The sequence below is a fragment of the Phycodurus eques genome, chromosome 10, assembly GCF_024500275.1.
Source record: "Phycodurus eques isolate BA_2022a chromosome 10, UOR_Pequ_1.1, whole genome shotgun sequence".
NCBI classification, from domain to species: Eukaryota; Metazoa; Chordata; class Actinopteri; order Syngnathiformes; family Syngnathidae; genus Phycodurus; species Phycodurus eques.
Genome location: NC_084534.1, coordinates 8,562,256 through 8,582,865, shown reverse-complemented (window position 1 = coordinate 8,582,865; position 20,610 = coordinate 8,562,256). Strand labels below are relative to the sequence as shown.

Below are 20,610 nucleotides of genomic sequence, written 5' to 3'. Positions count from 1 at the left end.
GAATCACTTGTACAACATTCCAAGGAAATCACAATGTCTCATCACTGGTGCGTTATTTTTTTTAGAACACGCATGCAGGCCTGCCACAGACAAACCATTATTAATATTTACATTTACACATACTGACAATTTAGAGTCTCCGTTTAACCTAACAAGCATGTTTTTGCAAAGTATGAGAAAGCTGGAGTACCTGAAGAAAACCCACACATGGGGAGAACATGCAGACTTCACACAGGAGAGTCTAAGTAAAGATTCTAACAAAGAACCTCTCGACTGTGAGACAGAAGCACTGACCATTTTACAACCAGTATTGGAGACATTGTTTTTAAATTCCATTGGTCTCGCAATATGGAATGACCGAAGCCACTGAGAGTCGTAGTTTTAGTAGTAGTAGTAGTAGTAGTAGAAGACATAGCTTTAGCATTATGTCTACATCAGAAAATAATTCAAAAGCCAGCCATTTTCAATTCCACTTGTTTTTAGGTTGTGGGTGTTAAGAAGACGGCAGTTAATAATCAACCAATTTTACTGTGAAAGAGACTGTTTTAAATAACCTGCCCCTTTTCTTTCCTTTCTTTTTCATCAACCATGAGGAAAATATGGATGTCATAGATTAATGTACATAGATTCAATTCTATCGCAGCAGAAAAAAATAACATTTGATCAAATCAGAGGTCCAGTTTTATTACACTTCAATTTCAATACCATTTAACATACATTGGTGCCATTCATGCCTCCGAGAAACATTCATACAGGAAGGTACATACCGTAATAATAAAAAACTGCACATTGGAAGCTATTTAACTAGATCAGCTCTTAATATTAAGAGTGTTTTGTCCGCCTACACCATTCAGTCAATGAAATAAGGAGGTTTCATAGAGAAATTGATCATTCTTACGATAATCCTTGTGATAACCCTGATTCACTCCATACCTTATTCACGTGAATACGGCATGGAGTGCACTCCATGCACAGACCTAAAAGCAGGTCTTTTAGTACAAAAGCTTGGAAACTACTGAAACTACTTCAAACCTCTGATGTCAGAGGGCAATGGGAAAAAACATACATAATCCATACATTAATTAATTTCCTGTCTGAGTTAATAATAATTTTATGTGTACTTTGCTCATCATAAAAATAACATATTTTGTGTGTGTGTTGGGGTGGGGGGGCTGATGTATATAGTCAAATCCTTGAAAGATTAAGTTTGTGAGGGTCAAAAAGCATCAAGGACAGGAGACGGGGAGACAGATCGTGTGGAAGAGAGAGAAAGCTCCTTTGGGTCATTACGCTACAGAGAGTCACATGCAGATGCCATCTCATTCTTCATTCTCTCTCTCCTGCCCAACAGGCACAAAGCGGGAAGGTATGAGGGCATTGAGCCATGCTCAGTGAGGCTGACATGTGCTGCAGATACTGGAGCAAATGAAGACACATTGCAGAGCTGCTGGATACTAATTGTCCTCCAACATTTTCCACAGTCTGTCACCATTGTGTCCAAGGACTGTACAAGTGACTGGCACATGTAATACCAGCAGGTAAAACAGCTACATTGTGTATTTGTTCAGGTACTTGGCTGTGTTCATCTCACGAGTCTGAGCCTTTTTAAAGCTGTGATGAACCCAATGTCTTGAAGACAATGTCCCTGCCTCAGCACAGCGGGCGCACATATTCATCCAGGCAGATCAGACAAGACAAACAGACCTAAGCCAATGCTGACAGAGCACCCTGGGTGGAGAATTTAGACAGACTTTCAATCACTCATTGGACATGTGCACATGTATGCGGGTGAGAGAATTCGTGTTTCCATAATTCCAAACCCAATAATCAATTTTTGTCCCACCAGGGTGCGAATGAAGTTTCGCATGGACCAAAGTCACCTTGGCTACAAACTGATTATATGCTGCTAAATTAGAATATAATGAGAAGACATGACTGCATAAAGTGGACGTAAATGGAGACATCACTTATATCAAAGATACCCATCACAAGCTAAATACTCACCGGAAAATCCACTGGCTGGCACTTTTCCATAACTGTCACGACAAACATATGCTTGTTTGGTATTGTACAACACTATCAGGTGCACAAAAATAGATTGCAATGAAACAACAGGAACAGATTTGAACAAATATAGTCAAGAAAACCTAATTTGACTGCCACAGAGTAAATGAAAAGAAAGTGACTCGGCCAGAAACAAAACAGAGTAGATTTAAATGATGCCATTGCGTAGCACCTCTGCATCACAATTACCTGGTAGAACGTTCGCTTACCCCATTAACATAAGATGGCAATTTTACTCAAAACGGAGAGTTCTAAAGGGCTTGAGGGACATAGAGGTGAGCGAGAACCTGCATATCTTATTGTATAAATAAAGATGGTAATGATCTATGACACCGTATGAAAATTAGATGAGGTGAAAGAGGTGAGTATATAAGTAACATTATGTAGAAAAACAAAAACAGAACTTTTAAAAATAGAAATTGAACTCTTGATAGAGCACTCCCGTAGATCATTTTACACTTGAGACTATGTGAGTACTGGGATGCACATGTCATGGAAACAATGAGTCCCAACCCTGGAACGCTGAGTCCCTGCAATTTATCATCACGGAATGCAGATACAGTAATCCTAAACCTAATCACGGTTCTTGCTTCACGGTCCTGCTATATTGCAGATTTTAATTACATTGTTAATCTTTAATACTTTACACTGTTTGCACAATATTTTTGTGTCTCTCAATATTATGTGTTTAAGCCTGCCACAATAGCGCATGTACTTTAGAACAATATATATTCCCAAAAACTTTCAAGATAAATGATAGTATTGTTGATGTTTATTTGATTTATTTATCTTTTTATGCCACTGATATAATGATGGCGGCACGGTGGGCGACTGTTTAGGGTGTTTGCCTCACAGTTCTGAGGACCGGGGTTCAATCCCCAGCCCCGCCTGTGTGGAGTTTGCATGTTCTCCCCGTGCCTCCGTGGGCTTTCATGCCAAAAACATGCATGGTAGGTTAATTGAAGACTCTAAATTGCCCGTAGGTATGAATGTGAGTGCGAATAGTTGTTTGTTTATATGTGCCCTGCGATTGGCTGGCAACCAGTGTGTGTATTGTAATACATTGTAATAAGATCTCCCAGTGGGAACTTCCCACTGAGAAGTACAAACAAAAATGACTCTGCCCATTCCACCTTTAGTTCCATTTGTTCCCTTCCTTTGTCGGTCATTTTCTGATCTTTCTCCATCTTTAACTCTCTCTCTCTCTCTCTCTCTCTCTCTCTCTCTCTCTCTCGCTGTCTGGTCTGTGATTTGAGTAATGACCGCCTGCGATGCAGATTTGATTGGCTGAGGGCAAAGGCTGGCGGAACTCGCATGTGATTAGTCGTTACAGTTCATCACTACCGTAAAGACTGTAATATATTGTGCCGCTTAAACCCCGTATGTCTTGAATCATAACCTTTCTGGGACTGCTTCTGGTTCCGGATGCGGAATGCAAGTTAGTGACCTCTATTTTAAATGATGTCACAACAATCGAACGAGCCAGAGTGAGCTGTTTAGCTCCGTAGCACACTAGCTAGTCAGCCTGCGGGCTCGTGAACGTAATAGTTAACTTTCCCTAAAATGTCCTCAATGTTTGCATCTACGGAGCCAAAGCTGTTCCGCCAGCGGCTCGTTGCAACATGAGCGGCGCACTGGGTGTTACCACAACAATGAAAATGTATTAAGTGCGGAAAAAAAGTCTTGTTTCCGTTGTATTTATAAACGATAACCCGCCCTACTCTTCTTCTGATTGGCTTGCACCAAGACAGGACTCATACTTTTAGTGGATAATGATTCGCTGAAGCACTTCAGCAACACCCCCAAACACAAGGCTCAAAATAGTTGTTTTCTTTGAAGAGCAGTTTTGCTAATCATTTCTTAATTTGAGGAGCAACTTTGAAAGGAGGAGGAGCAATTTTTTGCAGCTTAATCTGCATCGTTGGTCTTGTTTCCAAATTTAGACCTATCAATGCATCTCTTTTATAATGTCTGATGATATACAGAGGAATTAGTGGAGAAATGGTACACAGGCTAAGAAAAGTGCCAATCCAACCTGAACTCCTCCCGCCGTCTTTCTGGCCATAAAACGCAATGTAATGGGATTCCTGAGCTTTTCCAGTGACTGCTTCCACTATCACACAGACATTTAAGTGCACTAATCCATGACAAATTGTCTCATCTGATCCATGACAAATCGTCTGAGGGGCTGATAGGAGTGAGGAGATGGAGGGAGGCTGTGGGGTGGGAAGGCCAGGCGCAAAGAGAGTGCTGTTTGGTACCTGAATAATCCAGTAGTTATTGCTTAGTTTTGTCTTGAAAGGCTGTTTTCATTACAACATAAGGCATTTTGTGTGTCTGCGCGTGTGTGTGTGTGTCTGTGTGTGTGCATGCATCCGTGCATGTGTGCCTGTAAAAGCGAGAGACCACATGGTGTTGATTAGCTTAGATTAAATCCTCAATTTATCAAACATCTACTATCTCTAGCGTGGAGGTAGATTATAGGCAGTGGCGGCTGGTCAATAAGGGTGCCAGGGGCGCTGCCCTACCGGTCAGCGGAGTGACTACCTAGAATAAGAAAAAAAACTTCATTCATTTTCCAAACTGCTTATCTTCACTAGGGGCGCGGGCGGGCTGGAGCCTATCCCAGCTGATTTAAATAATTACAAATTATCCGTATATGTAGTTTTAGTTGAGCAGGATAAATTGTATACAGTTAATGAAGAGTAAAAAGGATTCGTTCATTGCTGCTCTCTCGTTTTATGACGTAATTTCCGGTCTCAGGACGCTCATAGGTTTTACGGTAAACTCTTGTTAAAAGTTTGACGTGCGCATTGGGTCGTACTCTAAAGCAAGAAATTCAGTATTGCAGAGAGCGGATGTCGCATTCCAGCGCCCGTTTAACATTTAATGGGTTTAAAAAGAAATGAACATCGCCGTTCGTGTCAATCAACTTCAGTTCAGGTCTACGGGCTCTCCCCCCGCCTCTCTATGTTTTCGCCATTGTAGAGCCAAGTAGAGCTATGTCCAGATTTTGAAAAATGGCGGAAGAGACCTTAAGTAACTCAGTGAAGTCTCTCAGAGCAGCAGAAGAACATACCAGGAGAAGCTCAACTTTAAAGAACGCGACCAGCCGAACATTAAAATCAAGCAGAAGTCAAAATAGAGAGGGAGAGAATACACAAGGTCTTTTTCTCGGAGCTGGTTTCGCAACAGGGCCTGACAAACGTCATGCAGCGAGACAAATGCTCTGTTTTGTTTTCCCTGCCTGCTTTTCCATGTGATTCTGTATGGACAAGAACAGGTTTGACATGTTTAGAACACTTTGCTGTAAAGGCAAAACGCATGAGCTTTCTGGGATCCACATGGCAAATTCACTGCTTCGAGTGAATTTGCCATGTTTACTTTCCCAAACAGCAAATTCACTGTTTGGGAAAGTAAACATTGCTTGCCAGCTTGATGAAGGCTAGAGATTAGGTATTTGTAACCACAAAAAGGAGGTTGACAAAAAACAGGCACATCCTCTCTAAAATAATAGATTGTGTTAAGTTCTGTTGTGCATTTGAACTTCCACTGCGTGGCCATGATGAAGGTGAAGGCTCAGAAAATCTTGGTGTTTTTAGAGGATTAGTGGATTTCGTGGCATCACTGGATAGAGTTCTGCACAAGCACCTGCAGACTGCCACTGTGTTTATGGAAACATCGAAGACTACAAAATGAACTCCTTGACTGCATGCTGTCAGTTTTGAGTGAGTGCATCTTTGAAGAAACGAGTGCCGATTTTGTTGCCATTCAGGCTGATAAACCAATGGACATTTCCACTCAGTGTCAGCTGGTGATTGTGGTCCGCTAAACTGACAAAGCCCATCATGTCCAAGAGAGGTTATTTGAGTTCATCCATCTCCAAAGTGTCAACGCTGATCCCATTGCCACAACACTTCTGGATAGGCTGAGCTCCATTCTCCCTAATGACCAGAAGAGCAAGCTCATTTCCCAAGAATATGATGGTGCAAGTGTCATGTGAGGAGCCACAGGTGATGTGCAACAGAAGGTTCAGGATGTACATGTGAACGCTCACTATGCCCATTCCTATGCTCACCAACTAAACCTCATCATGCAGCAGGTGATTACACATATCCCAAAGTGCGTAATTTCATCTCAGACCTGGCTGAATTTTTTCAAGATCTCCAAAGAGAACCTGCATGCTTGATAGCATGGTGGCGAACAGACTCCCAACAGCAAGCACAGTGAGGTGGAACTTCCCGGGCGAGCTGTGAACACAAAGAAGACCTGCTCCAGTGTTTTGGTACCTAGAAGGACTCAGGAGAGTTTGATACTACCACTGTGAGAGAAACTGTAGGGTTTGTGAGACTACTGGAGGATGCCAAAATTAATGATAAACTAAAGCTTGACTTTTCTTTTCTGTTTCCGTTCAGAGATTCCCTCCCTACTGTCTGTGGTAAATACAGTGGTGGTGTATCTCAGCAGGCCAAAAAACGTTTCACAGACGTTTAACGTTTAAAGGGTTTAAAAAGAAACAAAAAGGCCAAGGTGATCTTCAGAGCAGAGCTGCAGAGGTGAGAAAGAACTTAAACGTGTAGTGTAAGTCAATGTATTTCATCATTATAGTGCTATATTGCAACAAAGTGGGGAACAATGCTATTAAATGAAAGATAGATAGATGGATGATACTGTAGATGTTTTATTCATTCCATGAAGAAAATTTGATTGGCACACCAGCAATATTTGCAAATATGCTGAACACTCATATTAATCATAAAAGAAGAACCAACAAAGTAAAAAAAAATACAATAGCAGCATTTGAGAGGAATTTTAGGAACTTTAAATTTCATCTTTTCTAAATATTTAATGTGTTGCTTGTTGGTCTTGGGTAAGTAATACATAGAGTTCAATTACACTACAGCAGTATTGATACAATTAGTGCAAGAGTGAAATATAATATTGACACTGATACACCCAGCATGTATGTATGTATGTATGCATGTATGTATGCAGAGTATGTATATTAACCCCTCCTGGAAGCCGTCAACTTATCGTGGTGGAGGGGTTTGTGTGTTCCAATGAGCCTAGCCTTAGTTGTCTGGGGCTTTATGCCCCTGGCAGGGTCACCCATGACAAACAAGTCCTAGGTGAGGGACCAGACAAAGCACGGCTCAAAGACCCCTTATGATGAAGACAAATTACGGACTCAGTTTTCCCTTGCCCGGACGTAGGTCACCGGGGCCCCCCTCTGGAGCCAGGCCTGGAAGGTGGGGCTCGAAGGCGAGTGCCTGATGGCCAGGTCTGCACCCATGGGGCCCGGCCGGGCACAGCCCGAAAGGGTAACGTGGGCCCCCCTTCCCATGGGCTCACCCCCTGTGGGAGGGGCCATAGGGGTCGGGTGGAGTACGAGCTGGGCGGTGGCCAAAGGCCTTGGGCGGTGGCCAAAGGCCTTGGCCATGTTCCGCGCCTCCATTGCTGAGCTGGCCGACCGGAGCTGTGGCCATAAGGTGGTCGGTTCTTATCCTGGCGGCAATCCCCGAACCCGTTGGTGGACACCAACGGTGAGGGATGTCGTCAAGCTGAAGAAGGAGTCCTATCAGGCCTTTTTGGCCTGTGGGACTCCTGAGCCAGCTGATGGGTACTGGTTGGCCAAGTGGAATGCAGCTTTGGTGGCTGCTGAAGCAAAAACCCGGGTATGGAAGGAGTTCGGTGAGGCCATGGAGAAAGACTTCCGGACAGCTTCGAGGAAATTCTGGTCCACCATCCAGTGTCGACCGCTACTAATTATAAGACTGCAAAAGACTCAACGGCATACCTGTGAGGTAGCTGAAAAATGGAAAGCGTACAGGTAGCTGCTCTTTTGAGGAGGCAGCCCATTATAGCTCAAGATCATTCAAAACAATGGTATGGTTGTGCCAACAATTCTGCTTTACAAAGATAATAATGTTCAATGTTAATGAACGATGACAGAGAGGTATTCATCTGTTTAATATTTTGGTTGGCATTTGCAGTATTTTCTAAATACCCTCTTCATGTGGCTGAATAGGGTAATTAAACTATTACAAACATCGTATTGCGTAGAAAATGCAACAACAATGTTTAAAAACTACCTCTAATACCGCTCCAGTCTGAGAATGTCAACCAAATCTGAATAGTATTATCTGGTGTTTGAAGAGCATTTACAAAATAAAGTAACGGTGCTGGTAAATATCATTTAGATACCCATTAATTCAAGTGCAACAACCAGCCTAGCTTGAGTCACTAAACGACTCTTCAAAACCGAAGAAAAGTGACGTGGCACTTGACAACAGCCAAAAGGCACCACAAGAAGCATGACTGCGCTTAGTGACTCTAAAGTTGAATCAAATGCGTTTGAGCATCCAGTGGGGTGTTGTGATACTGTACATGCTTCTGTAGAATAGTCATATGATTGATTGTAACTGATTTGTACCCCAGTTTACTTTGAGGAATACTCAACTGTGAGTCAGCCAAAAAAAGAAAGAAATAAGTCAACTCTATGCACCGTTGGACATAATGGGTTAACTGACCCATATACATGACGGCCGTTCCCGACAAAATATGTCAACTCACCCACGATAGCAAATCGGCCAATAAACGGGTCAAAAGTCATGTTGTATGATCCGGGTATTATGATGTGATGTGTTAAAAACAGACTTGGATGGTTCTTAAAAGTGTCTCTTTGTTTACGGGGAGCAAGTTATGCTAAGCTAAGCTCTGTGTGGAAGCTTCAACGTGCACCAAGACGAGTTTACCCGGGCACAAAGATGAGTGAATAATGTTTTACTCCAGTAAAGTGGTGATAGGATGTACATTGTCGAGACTGGGATGTTCAGTACTACGGGACCAGTTTTCAAGTGTTGTAAAAGCAGACGGGTTACCCTAGCATTGCTACTTCCCAGCTGCGTCAAACATATTCATACAAGCAGCAGCAATCTTAACATGATATCTTGGCTACAACCAGCGCCACTTGGCAGTAATTACAAAGGACATTATTTGCAGCCTTTTTTAATTCAAAATGTTGACCCCACACTTGTCATTATTCCAACACTGCGTTTTGTAGTCGACTTAGCCGAGTTAGTTAACTTTTTTCCCCCAGCCCTACATAAAAGTAAAATGGAAAAACAACTTTGATTATGAAATTCATTTCATGTATACGAAATGCATTGTTTGTTTTCTGCAGTTCAAATATAATTGGATGTGCTTCTCACATGGCTAATAGAAAATTACATCTAATAGTAAACATTGTCCATGACATAAACATGTAACCAACCTTAACATTTTTTATTTATGGCAAAAAAATAATGGGAAAAAAATGTCTGCATTTTTCGTTTTTCCCCGTTTACTTTAATCCACTTTATGCGGAATGTAGAGTCACTAAACCCGGAAAACAGGTTAGCGGACTTCCTGTGAAAGCTGCGATAACGAGCATAACTATGGGTTGATGGCATGATAGTTTGACTCTGAACTTGCAAATAATTTGTTTCTTTGTGGCTGGTGTCTTTGGACAAAGGTTAAATATAAGTCTATCATTTATTTATACAAATACGATACGATACGACACAAAGGGAACTTGAAAATCGTATTTTGTCATCTTTGGTAGCACTTTTAAGACAGCTTGTGTAAAACAAAAGACAATTTAGATGTCTAGGTTCCTAAGGGTGCTTTGACCCAGTCTTCTGCCAAAGGGTTGCACCATTTACCTGTGCCAGAATTGCTTTGACCTATTTCTTAGAATGTTGAAGTGTGTTGCACATATGTACCCTATTCAATCACTCATTCGGGTGGCTCATTTAGGACCAGTGTCACAGTTCATAGTGAACCAAATGACAATTCCCTTCTTTTAAAGGTTATGTTTAAAGGTTATGTTTCATATGCTGTGGTGACCATTTAAAAAAAACTAATATTACATTACATTAATACAATCCATACGAATGAGCTGTGTTATAGCAAGTTACATTAGAGTAGCTGGCAAAAGTTTACCTAATTTATTGACGCTAAGAATGTGCCTTTGAAATCTCTAATGACCCTAGCAGTTATATGTTAAGTCAAATGTCAAATTGTGTTAAGAGTTCTATAAGTTCCCCTGATCTGTAAGGCAATAAATGTGTGCAGGCTGAGTCTTGATATGTGATTAGATGAGAAAGTCAGAGGGGCGGGAACGAGTGAAAGTAGAGTGGTGACCCTGAGTGTGTTTGAAAGATAGAAAGTGGTTGGAGTAGACAGCAAAATTCTTGTGTTTCTTTTGGTGTGAACAGAAATACCAAACAAACAGAACACTATGTTGAAAATGCAGATTTTCAACTGTAAAAAGAAATACTTCTCAAGTTGAGTCTTCCAAAGTATTGGCCAGGCAAGTCACAAGTCCTAAGATTGGCGACTCCAGTCTGATTCGAGTCGTGTTGGCGCTATATTTTGAATAGTAAAAAACTGCTATTTTATGTCATGTATATGTGCACTTTGTGTGTAAAGTATTTTCCTGTATTCCCCATGAGCTCACACTGCCTGTCAGAGCATTTTATTTTCACCAACATCATAAAAATATGACTACCACAGCATATACTGTGTTCGCGTGGAGGAATTTAATTGAATTTTATTTAGCCATGAATTTCCCACACTAATTAGTCCCCGCACTACAATGAGGATGGAAATTAAGCTGATTTAATGGTTTAACAAAAGCTCGGACAGCTTATGTGGAAAGATGTTCTTGTGAGTTGTGTCGATGAATGAATTTCATAGGAGCTACAACACCTCCACAGGAGAAACTTCAAGATTGCCAATTCAGACAATGTAGAAACAGCCCATGCGCGCGTGTGTTTCTCCTGCTAACTCACAGCCATTGTAATGATGAGTCTGCTTCAACTATGGAAATGAGCTCCAAGTTGAAAAAGATTTCTTTGCATTTCAAAACATTACAACAAAATCCATGACAATCACTTCATATCCGCCCTCATCTGCCCAAACACAGCTACCCTAAATAAAGCGCAGGGTTTCACATGCTGCATCTTGTTTCCTTCTGCCAGAAAAGAATGCAACCCTCAGATCCAAAAATAAAAACCTCAAGTTTAATGGATACGTAGAGACTTGGTCCAGCTTTACAGTGTTTGGACAGGTTGTGAGAAACATTGAGGCTGAGTTTATTAAAACACACCCTTTGCATGTGATTATGTGCTTGATGTGTTGTGGCTAAGAAAATTAATTTGCCTGTTTTTCCCCAAGAAGTCTCGAAGAGAGCTCTCCTCTTCTCTGATCACCCCTTGTTAATGAGGCTTCTCCTTCTCCTTGACAACATGTTGCAAAAAAGCCGCAGAAAGGCATACTCACCTAACTCTTAGGAGGTATACTTAGGCTTTGGACAATATGTTGCTCTGTGTCAAAATGCCAATGTCAAAAGTATCCATAAGTCAAAATTATCCATAATTAGACTTTTATAGCTTATACCACCGATGTCAAACTCAAGGCCCCGGGGCCAAATCCGGCCCGCACAAGATTTTATGTGGCCCGTGAAAGCAAATCATGTGCATCAACTTGCATGATTCTTGCTAAAATCTGTACCAAAATTTCTAATTATGTGTCATCAAATTATGTAATAAATAACAACGTTGAGATATTGAAAGCATTTTTTGTTACTAAAAACCCTCAACAATTATTGAACAAACTATTATCCTTGACTTCTAATTTAAAAACTAGTTAGCCATCAATTTGCCGTGTATCTATAATAATGAGTCACAGTCGTAACGGCCCTCTGACAGAAACCATAACGACAAAAATGAGTTTGGACACCCCTGGATACCATAAGCCTTCTCTTTGTGATTTCGCCTTTCTAATGTGCATTAGCAGACCAGCAGCTGCCAGTCAAAATGGATATAATTTCAGCCTTTTGTTATCACCTTCAACAGAAGCTACGTTGTGTAATAACAGGAGAAGTGTGTATTAAACCGAACACACACTGAGCAAAAAAATGGTTAACACGACATCCGCTCAATGCTGCTTCAAAAGAGTTACGGGTCAGTTTTACAGCTGCACCTGGCCCAGGAATAACGGTCGTCTATTAGATCTGAGGCTCTCGTAAACTGCTCTGTCAGATTCATAGTAAAATAAAACACCAGCTAAAATGCAGTTATCTTCAGAGTGCCCTTCTGGGTATTGATGCACAATGAATATGCTGTCTGTATGCATTTTTTTAGCGTAACAATAAGTATAGTTCCTTTTTTGACAACATAATGACAATGTTGTATGACATGTCGTACAAGTACGTGACCCTGAGTGAATGATGTGAAGATTAGCCAGCTATAATTTGTTTTGGCAGCCCTGACAGATGTACAATACGACTTGGTTACACTTACTTTAATACACTTACTTGTAATAGAATTTAATACTTTGTGCTGTCTAACATGGCCTGGTTTCTCCAGTGTTTCTTGGCAGTGAGCACTTGTACACATTGCTCTAGCAGGTGTATAAAGTGTCGGCCCGGCCTGTGTGTGTCATGTCACATTCAGCACATCTGTCAATGAAGTGGATTATTTCTTGAGAGAGCGGAATTGCCTGCACAGAATCAGGCCACCATCAATCTTCAGGTGCACAAGCAGGACGTGAGGGAGGTTAGAGGCTTGCCAGAAAGAGACTTGCGCTGCTTCCTGAACAGGTGACAAAGCAGTCAGGCGACTGGTTACTCAATCTCTGCCTCAGCGAACCCATTTGTCATAGAAACATTTTGGATGGCAAAAAAAAAAAAAAAAAAAAAAGATATTGAACTAATTTTGGTGTATGCAATGTCAGCATTTTTTTGCAAAAGGTATATAGGGTGATTTGTCAAATGTTATCCAACAGGACAATTGTGATTTATTTTTTGTCCATTTGTAATGCACAAAAGTCATTACATAATCTGGTTGACTTCTTACACTTTTATTACAAATAACAAGCTGAGATGCTGTGTGTGAGGCACGCTTGCAACGATGGGGTAAATCAAACCCATGGCTTAGCTTGAGAAGAGTTGAGACGGCAAGCATTTTTCTGTACCCGACGGTGCCCTTCCACTTACTTGTGCATTTTCTGGTTACGTCCCTCAAATGCCAGCTGAACCAAGTCGGTCTTTTATTCTTTGGAGCATTGTGCGTTGTGTGATTAAGAAAATATGTTAAGTTTGGCATGAAAAGGTTACACTGCAAGGGGCGGGGCGGGGGACACAGTAACTCAATGTCCCCCAATGACGCCGACACTGGCACCACTGCAATGCAACCACAAAAACAATGTTATATTGGTACCTTCCTGACACTATAAATTTGAAAAAAAACAAACATTATTTAATTTGTCTCTTGTGTTAGGGGCAGCGTGCCGCAGAGGGTAAGAGCACACACTGCAACCGCAGGGTCGTCGATTCATATACCCACCTGAGTGCATCTCGTCATTGTGTCTCGGGTAAGACACTGAACCCATTTTGCCTACGAATGAATGTGGTTGGATATTTGGTGGTGGTCGGAGGGAGCGTAGGCGCAGAATGGCAGCCACGCTTCCGTTAGACTGCCACCGGGCTGTGTGTAGATTTTATCAGTGTACCTAGTGACGTGTCTCATGAGCAGGTATCAAGTATGCATTCATTCTGGTTTTAGACATGAAATAAATCATTTGATTTTAGAAGACAGAGTGTTAAAGTATAAGGGGCAATAGCTTTTACAATAATGCATCTGTATTTGCCACACAGCCACATCTGTTTATATCTGAGGATACCAGCCTCGGTGAAACTGGAGACATTCTCAAATTATAAAATCAATTCTAATTCAAGTAGTCATCATAACATTTCAATTTTGAGAAAGCAGTTCTGGTTAGTGGCACTCAACGGCTGAATAAGATTGAATGTCAGCTTAATCCTTTTCAGAAGAAAAACATGATACAGTAAATTGTACGGATGCTACATTGCCCACGAGCAGTAAAAAAATGGTTAGGCATAGAGTATATCTCCAAGTGCGTAGTTGTGATTGACAATAATCCCTCGGACACCAGCAGATTAGAGTAGAATATCAAAACGTATCCTGACATTATGACTGTACAACAACTATTGCTAATTTGAAAACTTTTCCTTGCTTGTGTAAGAAACAAGCTAAAACAACATATAATCCGACGGGTGTCTGAGTGAATGTTCCTTCTGGTGCTACTATTCAGTAATAACTCCTACAGATGAAATCAGTCTAGTGACATATACAACAAATTTGATCTTTAAAAAGATCAAAAGATGTCTTGAACAAAGCTCGGACATCCTTGGGTGATCCACGAAAATGTCAAACCACAATTTTGCCAGCAGGAAGATTCTGCATTAACGTGCAAAATATGTACAGTACATGACTTCCAATTTTAATGCAGTTAGTTAGTCTTACAAGGAAACTTCCAGAGAGCTCTGAGACGAAACCATCCTGGACGACTCTTCTCGATCCACGCTGAGGGTGGGGAGGAAGGCTATTTTTTTCCCGCTGTTTCCCTCCGGGACCACTGCATTATTCAAAAGACACTTACTGAGGCTTGCACGTACTTGTACATTTTTGGCACCAAACCCGAATTGCCACCTGTCAAAAAAAAAGGAACTCTGGGAGGAAAGCTATCCTTTAAAAATTCATTCATATCTCTCTGTCGCTCAGCCGTCAACCCCTTGTTCCAATTAACAGCAGCAGTATGCTTGGAGAGCTTCCGATCATAGTTTGGATTTTTATGTGTCAGCTGTTTCATCATAGAACTGCTGTAAGTAAGTTTTCTGACATGCTGCTTAAAGTTGCCAGCATTCTAAAACAGGCATGTATTTGGCTTTTTGTGCCTTTTTTTTCTGTGCATCAAATGCAATGCATAGCACAGGGAGAACTAAGCAGAAGATAGCGTCTGTTTAACAGACGCTTGGTTTCTGGACTGAATCCCCGCTAATGTCTGACGGTTCAGCAAGGGATGGAACGCTCATTGTTAGAGGCTTAAAGAAAGCCTTTTTGCTTTCGACTAAAAAAGCTCCCCTTACCCGTAGCACTCCCTCTTACACCATTACCGATGCTAGTAAGCTTTTTCATAATCAGAGAATTAAATCTGCCTCGACTGCTTCCCTTCTCAGTTGCCCCTGCAGTGCAGAAGGCGTCTGGCTTAATTGCCAAAGGTTTTCATTACAAAAGAGGGAAACATAATTGTCATTTCCATCCAAGGCACAGAGATCAAAGCTCCCTTGGCTACCAGCACATTAATGGGGGTTTTTGCCTCAAGCTTGTTGTAGTCATTTGCCAACAAGACTCAGGGTGCAATTGTCACCAATTTCTCACCCCAAATCATCTTCTTGCCAACAAACTAACAATGTTGGATGAAGTGTAGAAGGAAACGCCACAGCATCAAATTGCGTATCTTTTCATAAATACCCTAATGTGTATATGAGCATGGGCATATGAGTAAATCTGAAGCAAATTAAAGGCACAATTAGTCATCATTCCTCTGTCGTTATTGTGTATGGCTGCAAGCATGGTGAATCATCATGTTACAGTATACAACTGTGGCAAATCATCCTGGCATATAACAGCAGCTGCTTTTACACAGCCAAAGCTGGGAAGTGTAGACCCAGTGGAGGAAGTCACACCTCACATCCAAACACAGTGCTGTAAATCGGACAAAGCTGTACACTTACCCAGGGTGAGAATGTCAGTGCGGCCAGGCCGGGCCACATGGTGCTGCTGGATGGTCTGGTAGAGTGTAGCCTGACACAACAACAAGAAGCTGAGGTTGACCCACATGGCCAAAAACCAGGACATTCTGCACAGATTATGAGACAAGGGATCAGAGTATTAATACAACTTGTCTTTGTGCATATTTAGACACACGCACACACACTTGATATCAGTAAACAAAAGATAGGACTATCATACCTGTCATAGAGTGAGGGTTTTTATTTGCTAATCATTATTAATAAAGAAGATAATATAAGTGTCACAGGGTTTGCCCATGCCTATAAAGTAAGCTGCTCTCTGCTTAATGACACATACAAACCAAATTCTGTTTTAGTCAGTAGAACTGTGTCTTGGCTAATGCAGAGGCGCTTTGTCTTAGGCTCATGTCATCGGTTACAAAACTATCATTTGTCTGTTTGGCATGTTCAATTAGTTCAGTTATTCATCCATTTTCAGATGCTTATCCTGTCCAGGGTTATGGGTAAACTAGAGACTATCCCAGATGACACCGTGGAAGAGGTGGAGTACAAAGCACTTATTGATAGACTAAAAGTCCATCACTATGTGCCACAGTCACGTATGCACCGATGGACAATTTTGTCTTCAATTAACCTAATAGGCATGGTTTTATGAATGTAGTATTCAAGAGAAAACACAAGGTTAACATGCAAATTCCACACAGAAAGTTGATTGAAACTCATTTGTCTTCGAGGAAGATGTGCTAACATCTACTTCCGTGTACAATGGCACTGTTTAGTTTGAAAATTAATTATGGAAATTTACTTGGCGCTTCCAATTACAGGCATGAATTCTCTGGCATGGTGGACCAATGATCAGCACGTTTGCCTCACATTTCAGAGGTTGTGGGTTTGAATCCAGACTCTAGCCCTCCTGTGTGGAGTTTGCCTGTTCTCCCTGTGATTGCATGAGTACTCCAATTTTTTGGAGTGTTTTGTGTTTGCAAAAACATGCCTGTTCAGCTAATTGAAGACTCTAAATTGTTCATGAATGTGAATAGTTGTTTGTCTACATGTGCCCTGCGATTGACTGGCGACCAGTTCAGGGTGTACCCTGTCTCTTGCCCAAAGTCAGCTGGGATAGGTGCCAGCTCACCCACGACTCTAATAAGGATAAGTGGTAAATACAATGGATGGCTGTATTAAATTCTCTTGGATGAGCAAGTGTGTAAATCAGGTTGTTGGAAAGAAAGAGCGCTGGTTTTCTTTGCTTTGTTTGTATCTTTAATAGCTCACAGGGAGTACAACTACTGTTTTGTCATTGAGTTGCTTATTTATGTATAATACACATTCACTCTTATATTGATTTTTGCGTGCTGTGGGTTGTCTTATCGGAGGGACCTTTGCTATATATAGTAACTGGAGGAGGTTATTCATGTGTATGGATGAGTGTTACTGTAGTTAGTTAATGGGGATGAAAATAAACCTATATAATGGCAGTAACTGCAGCAGATTCCTCGCTACGTACAGTATGACTGCAGGGGTGCATCAGCATCACTTTAAATTGGCTGATGTAAAACCCCATGCTTGGCCTTGTCTGAGACAGTGAGCTGACTTGAAGAGAGAGAGCGAAAGAGACAAAGCCAGCTACCATGACAACAATGTCCAAAATTCTAGCAAGGTAAAGGAGACAATTTGCAACTTCAGCAGGAAGCAGCAGGACCTTTATCACCCCCCCCACCCCCACCCCAAAATCTGTGTCACTTGGGAGGAGAGGCATCTTCATCCCCAAATCACTGGCATAGACTGAGAGTGAAAACCACAAGGCGTACTTCTTAAAAACTTTTAGAACATTAACAACTCATGAATGCTCTATTCTGTATTGTTATGGAGCAAAGACACTATTTAGTTTTCATTGGTGATTGTATTTAAATATATTAACATTTTAATGCAACTTCCTGTCCATCCATCCACCCATCAATTTTCTATACCACTTGTCCTTGTTAGGCTATTCCGGCTCACTTGGGCCGTAGGTGGTGTACGGTACACCCTGGACTGGTCATCAGCCGACCGTAGCAACTTTCTGTCTCCATTATTTTGATATATAAGCCTGTTTTTTGTTTTTTTTGTTTAGTTTTTTTTTAAAAAAAGGTTATCTGGTGACAACCCACACATTGATCACGTTGGACATCATTGAAACTAATAATAAAATCATATCTCTGTTGAATGTTACACACACACAATTTGAATAAAACGTGTATTATTTATTTCTAAATAAGACAGGGTATTAATCCCATAGGTTATTTTACATTTTATCCTGTTCAGGGTCGTGGGTGAGCTGGAGTTTATCCTTGCTGACTTTGGGTACAACTTGGTACAGGTCAATGTCAAATACTTATCGACTCCCATCCACAATCCTACATCGGGGCAATTCAGTCTTCGATTAAGATAACATGCATGTTTTTGGAACATGGGAAGAAACCGTAGTATACACTGTGACACCATTATGCAGCTCAACAGTGGTCAGGAAGCTGGTATTCAAAAAAGAAAGAAATAGACTTCCATACAGTTTTGATGAGCAATATCATTCAAACCTGCACACCCACCCAGAACATCCAGTCCTTTGGCATTGAGTCACATTGACCCCATATAATACATGCGGAAAAAGGTTCATCTGGTTTCCTCAATTACAACCATGCATGATTTTTTTTTTCCAAATAAAATACATGTCACCTGTATAACACAAAACGATTATGAAAAAAAAAAAAACAGTCGCTGATGTCTTCTATCAATGCCTTTGCATATGGTGACAGCGCAAAGGTCTGATTTATTAAAGATACTCTCTTTTCCGGGTCTTATTAGTTTGTGTCTCCATTGAATACACTGCATTATGGCACATTACACACTTTCTCTGAACTGAACTGTGATTGACTGTTGATTACCATCCAGGAAAAAAGAGTAAATTAATCATTTGCATTCCCTTTCTCTTTATATCCCACACTGTCTGGTATAAATGTCATTTCCACTGACCACAAATATTACATGACACTTTTTTTACTGAAAGTATGGTGTAATGGAACCAACTAATGTGACCTAAATATGAATATTCTACAGTGTCATTTTGAAAATCAAACCAAAGCCTCTCACAGATGAAGATTAATTGAATTTTAAGAAATGCTTCTAATGTTGTACCAGGAAAGCAAACTTGATTTGTTGTGACTATGAGGCATAACAATGTTTATACAATCTATGAACTAAAACCTTTTGACCTGTATCTGAGACTGAAAAGTTTGATATTTTGATAATTTAAGAAAGTTCAGGATCACTAATGAAACTGAAAAAAATTATTTTAGAAAACGATTGACCATCTGATTGTTTCTTCTTATCCTTGAAACGCATGCTTACGTCTCATTTAAAAACATGAGTCAGTAATAACTTGTGTTAAATAAGATAATTTGTTTAATTTGTGATTAAGTGAATTAAATCTGCTCTCTTTTTAACCAGACAGCAAACAGCTATGTTTTTATTTTTGGTTTTGTTTTGTTTTGGTTTTTTTTTGTTCACCCATAAACATTCTTTTGGTGAGGGAAAGACGCTCCACTCTGCGTTTGTAGCGGAATACAGCCATACAATTTCGAACTAAAGCTCTAATTAGGCATGCATAAATTATCTTAAACATCTTACCAAAAGGTTTGTGGGGGGGGGGGGGGGGGGGGGGGGCGGGGGGGGGGGGGGGGGACAAAAACATGCCTAAATATTATAACATAACCAACCCTCTCTCTTTTTTTTAAGCAGTCAGTGCCGCACCTCGACCAGAGCGCATCTTTTGTTTTCTTCAAACCAGGGTGAGATCGTAGACTTGCATGGATGTAATCACACACATGCGTGCACGACACCGCTGTCACCCCCGCAGCAGCAGTCGGCGTCACGATGACTTAACAACTGCATGTAAACTTTTTGCATTTTCAAACACTTAACGCATCACATCAGTATTGAGTTTGCATGACACGCCCAATTTCAGCCTTCACATATTTGCTGCAGTCACATCAATGTAGAGCAGCATGTGACAGTTTGTTTCACAAAGTTGCAGCTCTCCCGTCAGATGTAACCACATCCCCACATCCCACCCCCCCCCCCAAAAAAAAAAAAAAAAAACAGTGTGACGCACGCCATTACCTGAGCAGTAAGTTGAGGAGGACCAAGGCTCGGTTCGAATGGATGCTTCCCCCAGCGGACTCACGCCTCTTTATATTCACCCATACTGTGGAAACCTGGGATGCCTGCCTGAAATTCCAGATTAGCCAAAAGGCGGTTCTTTTTTTAATTTTCTGGATAGTCCCTGGATGGTCTTCTTTTGAATTCCTCGGAAACACAAAGAGTCACCGAGCCCAGCGCAGCCTCAGGTCTGCTTGACGCAAGCGGCGGCTCATCATGTCACTGCTGTATCAGCTTCACACGTGGAGCTCTCTTTTCCTCTCCTTCTGCCTCAGCCGTTGCCTTGCTCTCCTCTCCTCCAAGCCCTATGTTGCGATGACCGGGAGCTTCTTTTGTACACCCTCACACACTTTGTCACGCATGCAGCGGAAGGCTCCCGAGGAATGACTGCTCTGTCTCCTCGTGGCCGCGTCCCCTCATTGAGAAGCTGTGAGCCTCGGTCCTCTCTCCGAGCCACTAAGTAGAGAGTCTGTATCCCAGGCAGAGCGCTCGTGTGAGTGAGCATGTGTGCATTACAACGTAGCCCAGCTGGGAAGAGAGAGCGAGCGAGCGAGAGAGTTGAGAGAGAGTTGAAAGAGTCGCATCGCACGCCTTAAAGTCAAACTGCCCACTTCTGCATCACATCTTCATCAGCACACGAAGCATACTTGATCAACCCACCGTTCTTGACAGCCCAGCCTCCCGTCCGCAAC

The 20,610-nt window shown here is 41.5% G+C and overlaps 1 protein-coding gene across 3 annotated transcripts in view; it reads right to left on the bottom strand.

Moving 5' to 3' along the window:
* Positions 1 to 20,394, bottom strand: part of LOC133408796 (chemokine-like protein TAFA-1) — a 165,581-nt gene extending 145,187 nt beyond the window's left edge. For all 3 annotated transcript variants that reach the window (XR_009769319.1, XM_061688029.1, XM_061688028.1), the window contains exons 1-2: positions 19,880 to 20,394; positions 15,707 to 15,831 (exon numbers count right to left, since the gene is read on the bottom strand). Coding sequence is in view for 2 of the 3 variants with exons in the window: in XM_061688029.1 (XP_061544013.1) it covers positions 15,707 to 15,830 (124 nt within the window). In the remaining variant the exon portion in view is untranslated. The remainder of the gene's footprint in view (positions 1 to 15,706; positions 15,832 to 19,879) is intronic.
* Between the last annotated feature and the right edge of the window lie 216 nt (positions 20,395 to 20,610).